The 12,495-nt window shown below is 42.8% G+C and overlaps 1 protein-coding gene across 1 annotated transcript in view; it reads left to right on the top strand.

Annotated features, from left to right (window-relative positions):
• LOC144139577 (uncharacterized) overlaps positions 1-12,495 on the top strand; it is a 53,057-nt gene that overhangs the window by 23,493 nt on the left and 17,069 nt on the right. Inside the window, exon 7 of the mRNA XM_077671887.1 lies at positions 10,968-11,144. Coding sequence (XP_077528013.1) covers positions 10,968-11,144 — 177 coding nt within the window. The remainder of the gene's footprint in view (positions 1-10,967; positions 11,145-12,495) is intronic.

Genomic DNA, 12,495 nt, shown 5'->3' with positions numbered 1-12,495 from the left:
TGTTTTTTGTACTCACAGTTTAAGCGACCATTTTTGAATTGTACTTGCCATAAAAACTGCTACTAGTAGGTGGGCCTAACTCGCCGTTCCTATCAGTGCATTATGATGGAGGTCCGTGCTTCTTTTCGACAGCCTGTCACTAACGAACGGTAGTCTGATGCACTAAATGTAATAGATGCTGAAACCCCAAACGACGCTTTATCACAAAATTTAAAACCCTATATCATACCTTCTTTTTGTACATAGAACATGTCCCTCCCACAAACACTCGCAAATAATCAATCATGCCGGCTTAACTTAAGCGAATAGTACTCAGATAAATATGTAAAAGAAATTCATTTCAACATACAACGCTGCCTTTACGTCGCAAAAAATAGGCTCACCAAACAATTCCCACAGACAAGATAGCCCTATTACTAAGATACATTCGGCTCTCACGAAGTTAATTTCACACAGCTGTGTACAAAAATAAGTACGGTTAATTTGTCTATACAACATGCCGGTGTGCCTTACGAAATTGTTAATGAAAATGTTTTCACTTGAGAATATCTTTGCAATAGTGCTAGTGACTATTTTATTTCTCGTCGTCACGGAAACATTACTGACCCACCGGGTAAATCCGGTTTCTTTCATGGTGACAAGACCAATTTTTTCAATAAATGCACTACGAACTCCGAAATTGTTACAATTTTAGAGGCTTTAAAAACAGCAGTTTTTCTGACGCAGAAAATTGTTAGATGAAACCAATTAAATACGCGATAAACATCTTATGCTGTCATAGGTGGTAGGTATACTTTTCCACATGTGCCTTGAATTGCGAGTATTTTAATGTATATTGCAGATAGCCAGAGTATGTTCTATTCTTAGGAAAACCGGCCGACATTGTCTATAATATTACATGCTAGTCTGTGTAGTGCCGTTGTTTTAAAAGGCACCGTGGGACCTTGTTCTCGGCGGTTGCACTCGGTCTTGCAAGAGGTAGCGTCAAACATCCCCCTCGCGAGGGGCACGATCAAATGCAGAGCATTTCCGGGGGCGCACGACGTTAAGTAGTTTGCGTTACGTTAATGTTGTTGCACTTGTGGCAACTGCTGACGAGAGAGCGCTCGTCAGCAGTAATTTGAATGAGTCAACGATATAAGGCGCGTTCATAGCGTGCTATTCTGTGTCGGCTCAGTGGCGCAGTGGGTAGAGCACCATGTACATTGCGTTGCGCCCGCAGGGTCGAGGGATCAAAACCTGGCGCTGGATAGTATTTTTTTTATATAGTAGGGAGGGGTGCGGTGCGGACTACGGACGTCAACGCGGGTGACATCGTGAGTTACTGAAATGCTCTGCATTTAAAATTTCAAATAAAATCTAAACTAAATACTACAATCATCTGTAGAAAACTACTTCTGGCGTTCTTTATGGCAGAATTTAAGGCTTCCTCCGGTTTAGCCTAAATATTATTGATATTGTAACCAGCTCAAATTAAGCACATTTATCACATACGCCGATGATGTAACCTTGTGGTTTAGACATTATGTCGCCGAAGCTAGTACTGGTCAAACAGCGCAATACAGCAAATTAGGCACTGTTCACTTACAAACCAAGTAAACCTAAGCGTAAACAAAACAATGGCTGCATTTTCAGAGGCAAAAATAAAGCGCTAATAGCATATTTAATACTTCATTTTGGCAACAACCATCTAAAGCTCATTAAAATAAACTGTTTGGCGTCACATTCTATACCAAGCTTGGAGGGGATGATCATGCTAAGACAAGAATGAACTTTCGCAACTGCAGTGGCATTACGCAGATGTCGCAACTAGCTAGTGACCAAAGTAAATCTGGTGTGGCAGACTTCCTTATTTTTATCGCACTGAATTGTGTCCACCTGGTGTGGGCTAAGACTACCGCTTTAAACGAGAACGCATTCACGCTCTGCAAAAGAGGACTGCGTACAATATACAGTCGACGACCGGTTATTCGGACCCTTAAGGGACCGCGAAAATTTCCGGAAAATTAGGCAGTACAAAAATTGTACCACCCAAAAGCTCAATTTATTTTTTGCTAAAGCGGAAGATGCTAGACAAGGTAGCCTCAATCTAGCGTCAGACATTACTAGCGTACGCACCTGCACGTACGGCAGGCACAATTTTTGAGGCTATAGATGAGAAAGGAAAAAAAAACAAGATGGCGACTACAGACTTCTGTATGCGTGGTAGCCGGCTCGGCTGATGCTTGGGTAGTCCAAAAAATCAATCAGCCAATTCTAGCTTGTCCGAAATTTTGAGCTGCGTAATACATTAAATGTATGGTACATCCTGGTGCCGGGAAAACGTACGCCGTGCTGTCGGGAAAAAGTACATATAATCAAGCATCTCAGAAAACATAGGCACCCGAAAAATTCGTGATCAAATGTATCACAAGAATACTTGGAGTATACAGCTGAGGTAGTTTCCAAATGGGGGTGTGTAAGAATTTCCCATTTGTATGATCTTAGAACAATGCAAAGGTATAAAGAGGAAACAGAAAAAATTGCCCCCACCTCCCCGAAGGGAATCGTGAGGAAGTGCGAATGCATTTCTTGCGCCGAGAGTACACGGCGTAGTAATTCTGCCATCGCCTTGAGAGGCGCAGTACCGGTGAGGGGGAGCTGTCAGGCGAGGGGAGAGGCGTGCGCCGAGGGTGAGTGCAAACCTAACGGGGGGAGAGGCGCGCCAGCTGCAGAGCATGTGACGTCACGGCGCGAGGAGAGGGGGAGCAGACGCAAAGGCGCCAGCGCGCGGTCAAGTGGGAGTGTGACGTCACGGCGCGAGGAGCGGTGCGGGAGCAGGCGCGGGCGCGCGCAGCCACGGCGCGGGAGGCGGAGCGCGCGCGGGTCACGTGGGGTGTGACGTCGCTGCGCCGTTGCTACAGACGCTCCTCTCCGCTCCTCGCGCCGTTGCTAGGGGAGAGCAGGAGGAGCAATGCGGACGCCGGATTCAGGGTCGCTTATAAAGTGCATCGCACTTTAAACATCTTAAATCAGAAACATTCAGCCGCTTTCAGTTGTTGCCATCAGGTTTATACTAGCAGACCAAAGAAACATTGAATCATTCCTACGTGCCGAACAACAATCATACGCTGACGCTATCGAGTACATTACCTTGCATTTTAACCTTATTATATCGGAATATTTCAGATTATCAGAATATTAGCAGAATATTTTATTCTTCGTACCATACGGACAACCGTCTTTAATGACTTCGTTAGTTTCAATCTAGGCCAAAGCTACCGTCATATTTTCTTACTTTTTATGACTCCCTGCATTTCGGCCTGAACACCGAATTGTTACATGTGTTTGAGTTTTCTGCGATCTGTACTTTTCGCTGCCTCGTTACACGTTTGTTTTTAGTAATTGCGACCATGCGCTCGTTGGTGTATCTATAATGGGTAAAAAGCCACAATGTCTACCTCCGGGTTTTATATTGCTGTCATTTGTATTGTTTTTTTTTATTTTCCACAAAAAAGGCTGTTGTGCTATGCGGTCGACGACTATTGTTTTTATTGCACACCTTAATTAATATTTTTATACCAATACTTTAAATGTATGCGTACCACTATGCTATTCGCGGTTCAGCTTTTTTTGCCTCTATTGTCACCTGCCTATGCTGCTACCATGCACTTTAAGAGAAGAGGACCCGTCATGCGGTATATGCGGCTTTTCTTTGTCATGCCCTCCATAAACTGGGGGGAAAAAAAATTTTGTATCTTTTGTAGACTTCCCTGCAACTCTAGGATGTATAAAATGGCTTACTAGTTTATATCTTTGCTGAAAATCCAGAGTGCACGAGTAATCGTTCCGTAGTTTGCTTCACTGCGATAGAAGTCATGAATCGCGTTGCAAAAATTTGCAAAAGTTAGAATTGCCAAGCAGCATCGCCATGTTCAGATCGACGCTGGAGCCATAGGCATAGAGAGCCTCCAAAGTTCTTTATTCGTAATGCTGCCCTGTGCCATGGTATGTTGTATTGAATTGAAAAAGTTTGGCCTTTTTAGAATAGTTACGATGGAAAAGAAGCTGTGCTAAACAATCTACAATTTAAAATACCTTGGATAAAAGGTCGCCACGTTTGCCGCACATAAAACGAGTTCTACACCCATTATACTTCCATCTGGGTCTCGGCAGCCCGAAATTGCCGCAATGCTTTTAATTACTTTGGTCTTGTCGCGCGGACGGAGCCCAAGCTTAAAACTAACGGAAACTCGCATTGCGTCTCTCGCACATTCTACGTTTTTTCGGTCGCTTATATTGAAGCAAAGTAGAGTTATGGTTTCTCTGCTACATAACGAGGGATAAAAGCCCTTGCTAATTAGTAGTATCAAGCATAACAAGACAGCTTTATCTTCGGTTTTATTGTAATTAGGTCTCACCAGAAACTTCAACCGTCCTTGTTCTATTGTGTTCGAAGCGTTCAATTAGAAGTAACATTTTTGAGATTTAATTTTGTTATTATCACCATCTCTCAAGGGCCGGTTACTGAGTGCAGGCTGTGGCACAGATACATATAATGCATTCTAAAGCCAATAATTTCGATTGCTTCCTGTCATACACCAGCAACATCATCCATGGCGGTTGCTACTGCAATAAAAAACACGCTTTTTTCCTATTTTCTTCATAAAACTATACGCAAAGCACAGCGTGTTTTAAACTCAGCCTATATTTTTTTGAGCTTGCTGTATTTTACGCCACAATAGAAAGTATAAAGTTACCTACCTTTTTTTCTGCACCTCGAATGCCACATTTCTTTGTTTCGTTCCTCTTAATTGTCCCAGGCAAAATACCGAAACGACTTTTAGGTTTTCGGACTTTTTAAATTGCTTAGATAAATTCATTTTTCTCGGGTTAACTTTCATTTCCCACGTACCGTGCCTTGAAATATTGCGGTATATGAAAGCGGAAATTTTCTTCGGAATTTGCCATCATGGTTGTAGTAAAAAAGGTATGCAGCAGTCGTTTTTCATTCACGTGGTATCTCGTATTTTGAGTACCCTGTGTCAAGCTCGCGATGCGGATCATCGTTCTGCTTTAAATTATATGATGTTCACCTCTGCATACATTATATTTATCATATCATAGCAAAATTCATAGCGTCATTTCAATATACAACATTCAAACGGTCATTCCTATTGCGTAAAAAATTCGCACTCTGGCAGATAGAAACGTTTAGTGCTGTATGCAATGCAGGTGCTATAATACCAAAGGCAAGTGGTGCATTGTAATCCAAGAACTGTTCCTTGCAAAGCACATTGTTTCTTTTATAAATACACAATAGGATACTTGCATGGACGGCTCCCATAATTTCAACTTCAACTTCAACTTTATTTCACATTTTTTCCTGTTACAAAACAAAGTAGAAAAAATGTTGGACAGGAACAAAAAGCTACAGCAAAGTAGCTTGACGGGGTTCCTACCCATTTCTTGGCATCGAGGAAAACAAGCAAAGATTTAAAAAAGAGCATAAAATACACGTGGGCGACATGTTGCATTGTCAATAACATTCATAAAAAAACACCAAAAACATTCATTTTAAAAATTTAGAGGAGCACACGTATGATAGAACAATCTTACCTAGTTTACATTTCACATATACCAAGAAGGTGTACATACTGGAAAACGAGAAACATACTGGGAACGAGAAATAATTTTTTTTTCACTAAATATACACGTATTAACAAGGCATCAACGAAATTCTTTCACTAACATAGATTTAATAGACATCATCTAAGTCATGAAAGATTGAACAAGAGATACAGCGCAATATGAAAACAGGAAAGATTTAATAGACATAATCTAAGTCATGAAAGATTGAACAAGAGATACTGCGCAAACATGCAATTTGCAAAAAAAAAAAAAAAAAAAAAGCGTAATTATTTATTTTGCAGTGTAAGATATCTTTTTAACTCTTTTTTTTGTAATAGTGCACAAATCGATTTCCTGGCGTTGAAGGTGTTCTAAGTAAGTGGGCATGCAGTGCTGTAGTCTATCGAAACCGTGGTTTGTGCGGGAAAAAGGTATTAACCATGGGTGTCTGTGCCTAACATTATATTGGTATTCATGAGGCGTCCTGAGATTACATAATTTTAAGAAAAGTTCATTTTTACATTTTAAACTGTGCTTATATTTCATGATTAGATTAAACTGAAAACTGTGTTGCAGGGGAAGCACGTTTAGCGTTTGGAATAACTCGGCCGTGTGCGCGTCATAAGAAGCGTTTGCGATGTGGCGGATGGCCTTTTTTTGCAATAAAACAAGCTTGTTAATGTTGCCTTGTGATGTGTTTCCCCATACCAGGTTGCAGTAATTTATGTGAGGCGCAAACATAGAGTTGTAAAGTAACAGTTTAACTTTGGATGGAAGTACCTGCCGAAAATTACAAAGGACACCGCATGCCTTCGACAATAGTTTAGCCACATGATCGACTTGTGTATTCCAGTTCAAGTGCTGATGAAAAATCACTCCCAATGTCTTCACCTCCTGCACAACTTCTATGTTTTCTGATCCTAAGTGTAAACTGAGGTTACGATTCACTATGTTCTGTACAGGTGTAAATAAAACAGCTTTTGTTTTGGATCCATTTATTTCCAAGCAATTTATTTCAGTCCACTTTAATATTTCTAGTAATTCAATATTAGCTGCGTAAGTGAGATCGTGAACATTTGTGGACTGAAGGAGGAGGGTAGTGTCATCTGCATACATAATACACTCGGCATTTTTATTCAGCTTGGTTATATCATTCACGTAAATATTAAAGAGTAGTGGTCCCAGTATGCTACCCTGCGGAACTCCGGATGTTATTTCTAATAAGGAGGAGCGATTTTCATCTATTACGACACACTGTTTTCTATGTTTTAGGTACGACATTAAAAGCCCAAGTGAAATACCGCGGAAACCATAATGTTCAAGTTTAACAGCTAGTATTCTGTGATTGATTCTATCGAAGGCCTTCGAGAAGTCAATATATACACCCAGGGTAAGAAGCTTATTTTCGAAACCGGTAAGGATAAATTCTTTTTGTGTTAATAACGGCATTTCGGTAGACATACCGCTACGAAAACCAAACTGTTTTGGAGATAATAAAGAGTGTTTCTGGCAAAAACATGAGACACGTTTGAATATAATTTTTTCTAGACCTTTAGAGATGACAGGTAATATTGATATCGGCCTGTAATTTGAGAAACTGTTTCTGTTCCCGGATTTAAATATTACAGTTACTCTTGCGCGTTGCATATTTGTCGGAAAAGTACCCGTAGATAGACAAAGGTTAAAAATAAACGAAAGTACTGGTGACAAGATGTCAAGGGTATATTTAATGGGTCTGATTTCTATATCATCAATATCACGAGCCCTGCTATTTTTTAGGGATGTGAAAGTTGAGTGTATTTCCTCTGGACACGTGGGTTCTAGAAAAACCGTTTCCAGATTCGGAGCATCCAAGAATTGCTTTACTGCATGACATTCTACGTTCGATTGGGGGGAGACTAAAGTTGTGAAATACGTATTAAATTTATGGGCTAATTCCTTACCCTTCAATAATGCATTATCAATTTTTAATTCAAGCTCATCTTGTCGATAAGAATTTTTGTTCAGGAGCTTATTTATTTCTCGCCATATTAAATCGCTATTTCCAAGTCGTCCATTAAACAGGTTTTCAAAGTAGGCATTTTTGGTACTGCGCAGATATTTGGTTACGTAGTTTCTGAATTTCCTAAATTTCGAAAGATCGCGCGGGTTCTTGGTTTTTACAAATTTGGCGAATAAAGCATCCTTTTCTTTAATCAATCTATACGACTCATGTGTCATCCATGGTTTTCGTAGCTTCTTCGACTTTTTGACCCGTTTGAACTTAAAACATTTCAGATAGGTAAACTTAAGCAAACTCATGAAGACATTATATGCTTCCTCCGCACTCGTGCACTCATATACCGGGTTCCAATTTATTTTTATCATCTCATATCGGAACGCATCTAAGGTGTCGATGTTTATGTCCTGTACAGTGTACGACTCGGATTTGGAGGTTCTATTTTTAAGACTGGATTTGTGTTTGTAAAGCATATAGACAGGCAGGTGGTCACTAACTCCCGATATAATCGTGCCAGACGTAACGCAATTTTCACTATTGTTCGTAATAAATAAGTCTAATAGGGTTGACGAATTACAAGTTATGCGTGTGTGTTCTTTTATGACATTTGCACAATGGAAAGAGTCAAGCAATATTTTGAAATCGCGGGTAGAAGCTGTGTTCTGAAGCATGTTAATGTTACAGTCTCCGCCAATGATTACGTTAAAATTGTTCGTGTCGGCGAAATTCAATAGACCGCTCAGAAAACCAAAAAATTTGCTAACGCACCCGTCAGGGGGGCGGTACACTACCACAAACAAATATTTAGCGTGTTCCAACGTGAGAGCTTCGTAATCCGGCGTGATTTGTGTGAACTGCGGTAACAGGGTACATAACATTTCTTCGGATACAAGTTGCAAAACACCACCACCACGTCGAGAGCATCTGTTTAGATAATAACTTTGGTATCCTGGTAAGCGAAGTACATCTGATTCACAAGAATACCACGTTTCTGTGAGCATGATCACATGAAATCGGACAAGAAATTTACTAATGAGCATGCGCAATTCATCAGCCTTGTTCCGTGCAGACTGCGTGTTGCAATGTAAGAATGCTAGATAACCACTATTCGCAGGGAACGTGATATCGTCCGGAGTAGCCATTTGGCGAAAACGTCCAGAAATGGCAGATTGGCATACACCAAGAACAGATTAAACTAAAACCTGACGCGCGTCGCGCATCTTTGCCAAGTCAGCTTCGCAGCATATCAAGAGGCGGGACTGCTCCGTTTGCCGTGCGTACACTTTTCCATCCTTCGTCCACGCAAATCGCCAGTTCATCTCTTTTTTCTTTGCTATTGTCATCCCAAGTAACCTTTTTATTGGAGGGCACAAATGCTCATTAACGAAGACCGGTTTTCTTACTGAGAAACCTAGTTCATCTGTGGCAACCCTTGTCTTTCGTGCTTTCCCAAGAACTGCGTCTCGCTTCAACCGATTTTTGAAAACTACCACAATGCCCGGAGTGGCATCAGAGCTTGGGCTCTGAACCTGGACTGAATCCTGGCCACCAGCGGTATTTCTACGCGCGGGAATACGGTGGCAGATTTCAACGTCATGTTCTGAGATCTGTTCTCCTAACGCATCCCCGACCTTAGTAAGCACGGCAACAAGGTTCTCGTCTTTTTCCTGCGGGATTCCTTTAACTTCCAAATTTTTGTTTCTGGAGTACTGGTCCTGCGCTGTGATACGCAACGAGTTTTCTTTTGCCATGCCCCTTAGCTCAGCGAGTTCCTGTGCGATTTCCTCGTTTTTCGTTTTCAGCTGCGAGTTTTCTTTCTTTAACGCCGCACATTCCTTTTTAAGATCTTCAACATCTTTAGTCATGTAGTCAAGGCCACTCTTTAGTTCTCTAATTTCTTTTCGCATTTCACGCTTAAAATCTGATTCACTTGCCATATCTTGCAAAACAGGGCTTGTGGTGAACAACAGTTTTCAACAACACAGGGCAGCAGAGGCAGCAAAGGCAGAAATGCGTAGCAAAATAAATGCGATATTTCCAACCTGTGAAATAAGCAGAGGTAAGCGTCCGCTCAGCTCGCCGCCTCCGCTGCCAAGTAGCTGCGACGATAGTTGCACCCTCCTTTTCAAGTCAGCAGGGCACACGTGGTTCCTCGTGGGCGGAAGCACACCGTTTGTCGGTGTAGCCACGTCAGTCTACTTCCGATGACTGTCGCTGTAGCCGTGCGCAGTAGCCGTGCGTCTGCGGAGGCCTGTGAAATAAGCAGAGGTAAGCGTCCGCTCTGCTCGCCGCCTCCGCTGCCAAGTAGCTGCGACGATAGTTGCACCCTCCTTTTCAAGTCAGCAGGGCACACGTGGTTCCTCGTGGGCGGAAGCACACCGTTTGTCGGTGTAGCCACGTCAGTCTACTTCCGATGACTGTCGCTGTAGCCGTGCGCAGTAGCCGTGCGTCTGCGGAGGCCTGTGAAATAAGCAGAGGTAAGCGTCCGCTCTGCTCGCCGCCTCCGCTGCCAATGTAGCTTTATTGTCTCAAACCTTATTCAACTAAGCGTGTGCTTCTGCTTTCTAAAGCCATAATCTGGAATGTATTCCCGTAAACAAGACTCGGGACCGGGAGGACCAAAAAAGTGAATTTAACGTACTTAAGATCAAATACACAGCTGTGGTTGCCTTGAACACTTCTATAAAATGAAAACGCTATTCGAAAACTTTTGGTGGACGGAAACTGGTTACTGCATTTTACTTTTTGTAAAAAGTTGTGAAGCAATGGACGTGCTGCATTTAAATCCGCACCGCAATTATTGGTAGGGCGAGGTTTGCGGTGTACGTTTTCCGTTTTTTTTTTTTCAAGCAAATTTTCATCCTAAAACACACTGGCATGTCTTTCGAAAGTAAAATGCGAGAATGGTTAGGTGAGGGCCTTATCTGAGCTTCACATCCTTAGAGAAAAGACGCGTCAGTGAGGTATGTTCACAGCAGATACAGGTGCAGATCCACGTGGAGCCTGAGGTCATGCTGCTCATGGTACCTTAGCGTCTGCCCACCGTCTTTTGGCTCTCAATCAAATCGCGCACGTGAATTGCACACGTCAACATCTGGAAATGAATCAGTCGGAGGGAACGTAAAAACGATCAAGGGTTTCCTAACGACGTAGTGTTTGTGTGTCATAAAAGGAGTGTTCTTAGGGAAATGAAATGGCACTTTCACCGCCCGAAAGTGACAAACACCGTTGAAACAAAATTTGCTTAGAGTATAGTGTTGTAGTCAGAAAGTACTTCTTCTCCACAATTGTTTTTACTTGTTGTCAAGGTAAAAGCTAGCCAAGCGAGCCTTTTTTATTTCTGTTGTCCTTTCTACAGAGCCAAGTGAGCCCGTCGACCTTCAGTTGGGCGCTGAAGACAATGTGACAGCCATCCTTACCTGGAAACCGCCACTGAAGCTGGCGGGGCCTCTAACTGGCTATCTGGTTTCTTGGGACTGTGGTAACGGTTATTCCATGGCTGCAACTACCAGTGAAGGCTGTCTGACTGTCTCGGGTAAGAATTACTCCCTCCATCTCGGGCCATACCAACGTGAATAATCCAGACATTATCACGCCGGTTTGCACTTCCTTTTAAGTAAAGATTATTACCCCGAGGGAAACAAGTACACAAGACAAATTCTCTGTAAACCCCACAATTTATCGTTACTCTAGCGATTGTTCTAACCAATTGTGCGACCTTCGGATTATTACATGCAAAATAATTTAATGTACAACATCAAAGCAAGAATAAAGAACTTGATGGCTGCGTTTCTGTGAGACGGATCATATGAGAAGCCCAGAGAACTCCCTTAGCTTTCTGAGATAAAGCGCGTTCTGTTTTAATTTGCGATTTAGCCAAAGAGCAGCAGAAAATTAAGAACAACTCGATCTTTCTTACAGCTGAAAAACAGAGGGCTGCACTTCGCCTTGCACAGTTGTAGTTATCTTGCTATCTGTATGACGCAACAACCTAAACCACAGCTCCACATCGGATTTCAGCAGCCAGGTTGCAATGGGCCGTGGGACGTCCATGAGTAAATCTCCCACCATCCCAACAGGCTACTGATCCGCGAGAACACAAAACTCGCTTTGCGCGCACGTCCCCTCCGTCCAGTCGTCCAAGCCCATGCCCGCACTGTCCAGCAACCATTGAGTTGTGCTTGCTTCGACGATAAAGACACTGGCATAAATGACGCCCATGAAGGTTTTTACGCTGCACAATATTTCACCTTCATGTCGTCGTTTACGCGGGCAAGTTCCTCTCACGTGGGGGGATTCGGAGCCACTCGAAGAGGTGCAACATGAACGGCTAATGTGTTGGCTACATGTTATGCAGCAGTGGCTTTCTGTTGTTTCCGAGCCCTGGTGGGGTTGTGTCTGCACCGACGTTTGTTCAAGTCCCACTCTCCTAGCACCGAACGATCGGCACGACTGTTAGCTGTAGGGAAGAAAATATTGGGAAGACTTGAGCTATCATACTGTGGACAAACATGAGGCTGTATGGCTTCCTTTGCATTGTACGCATCTTAATGTCTTTTCGGTGCACCAACCCCTACCGATCGACCACAGGGGACACCAGACTCGTCTCATTGGCCTTGAGACGCCCGCGTCTACATCTCCCACCACCACCGCAAACGGCACGTCATTGGTGAGTGTGTCAGTCCTAGCTGTTTGTGCGCCTCCCTCATTCCTCCCCTCTAACGCGCACATAAACGGGTAACCAGGGATCTTGAGTCTCTTACACGTGAAATCCACCCGCTAAAAGGCCGCTCCTCAAGCCGTTCAAGCTGAGCATGAATGATGGCCGCTTATAAGCGCTCCGAAAAGGCAATTCTGTTCTTGTGGAAAAGAGTGACAGATACTCG

The sequence above is a fragment of the Haemaphysalis longicornis genome, unplaced genomic scaffold, assembly GCF_048455015.1.
Source record: "Haemaphysalis longicornis isolate Haplotype H1 unplaced genomic scaffold, Haemaphysalis longicornis Haplotype H1 scaffold_5, whole genome shotgun sequence".
In the NCBI taxonomy this organism is placed as follows: Eukaryota; Metazoa; Arthropoda; class Arachnida; order Ixodida; family Ixodidae; genus Haemaphysalis; species Haemaphysalis longicornis.
This window is presented reverse-complemented; position numbering and strand designations above follow the sequence as displayed.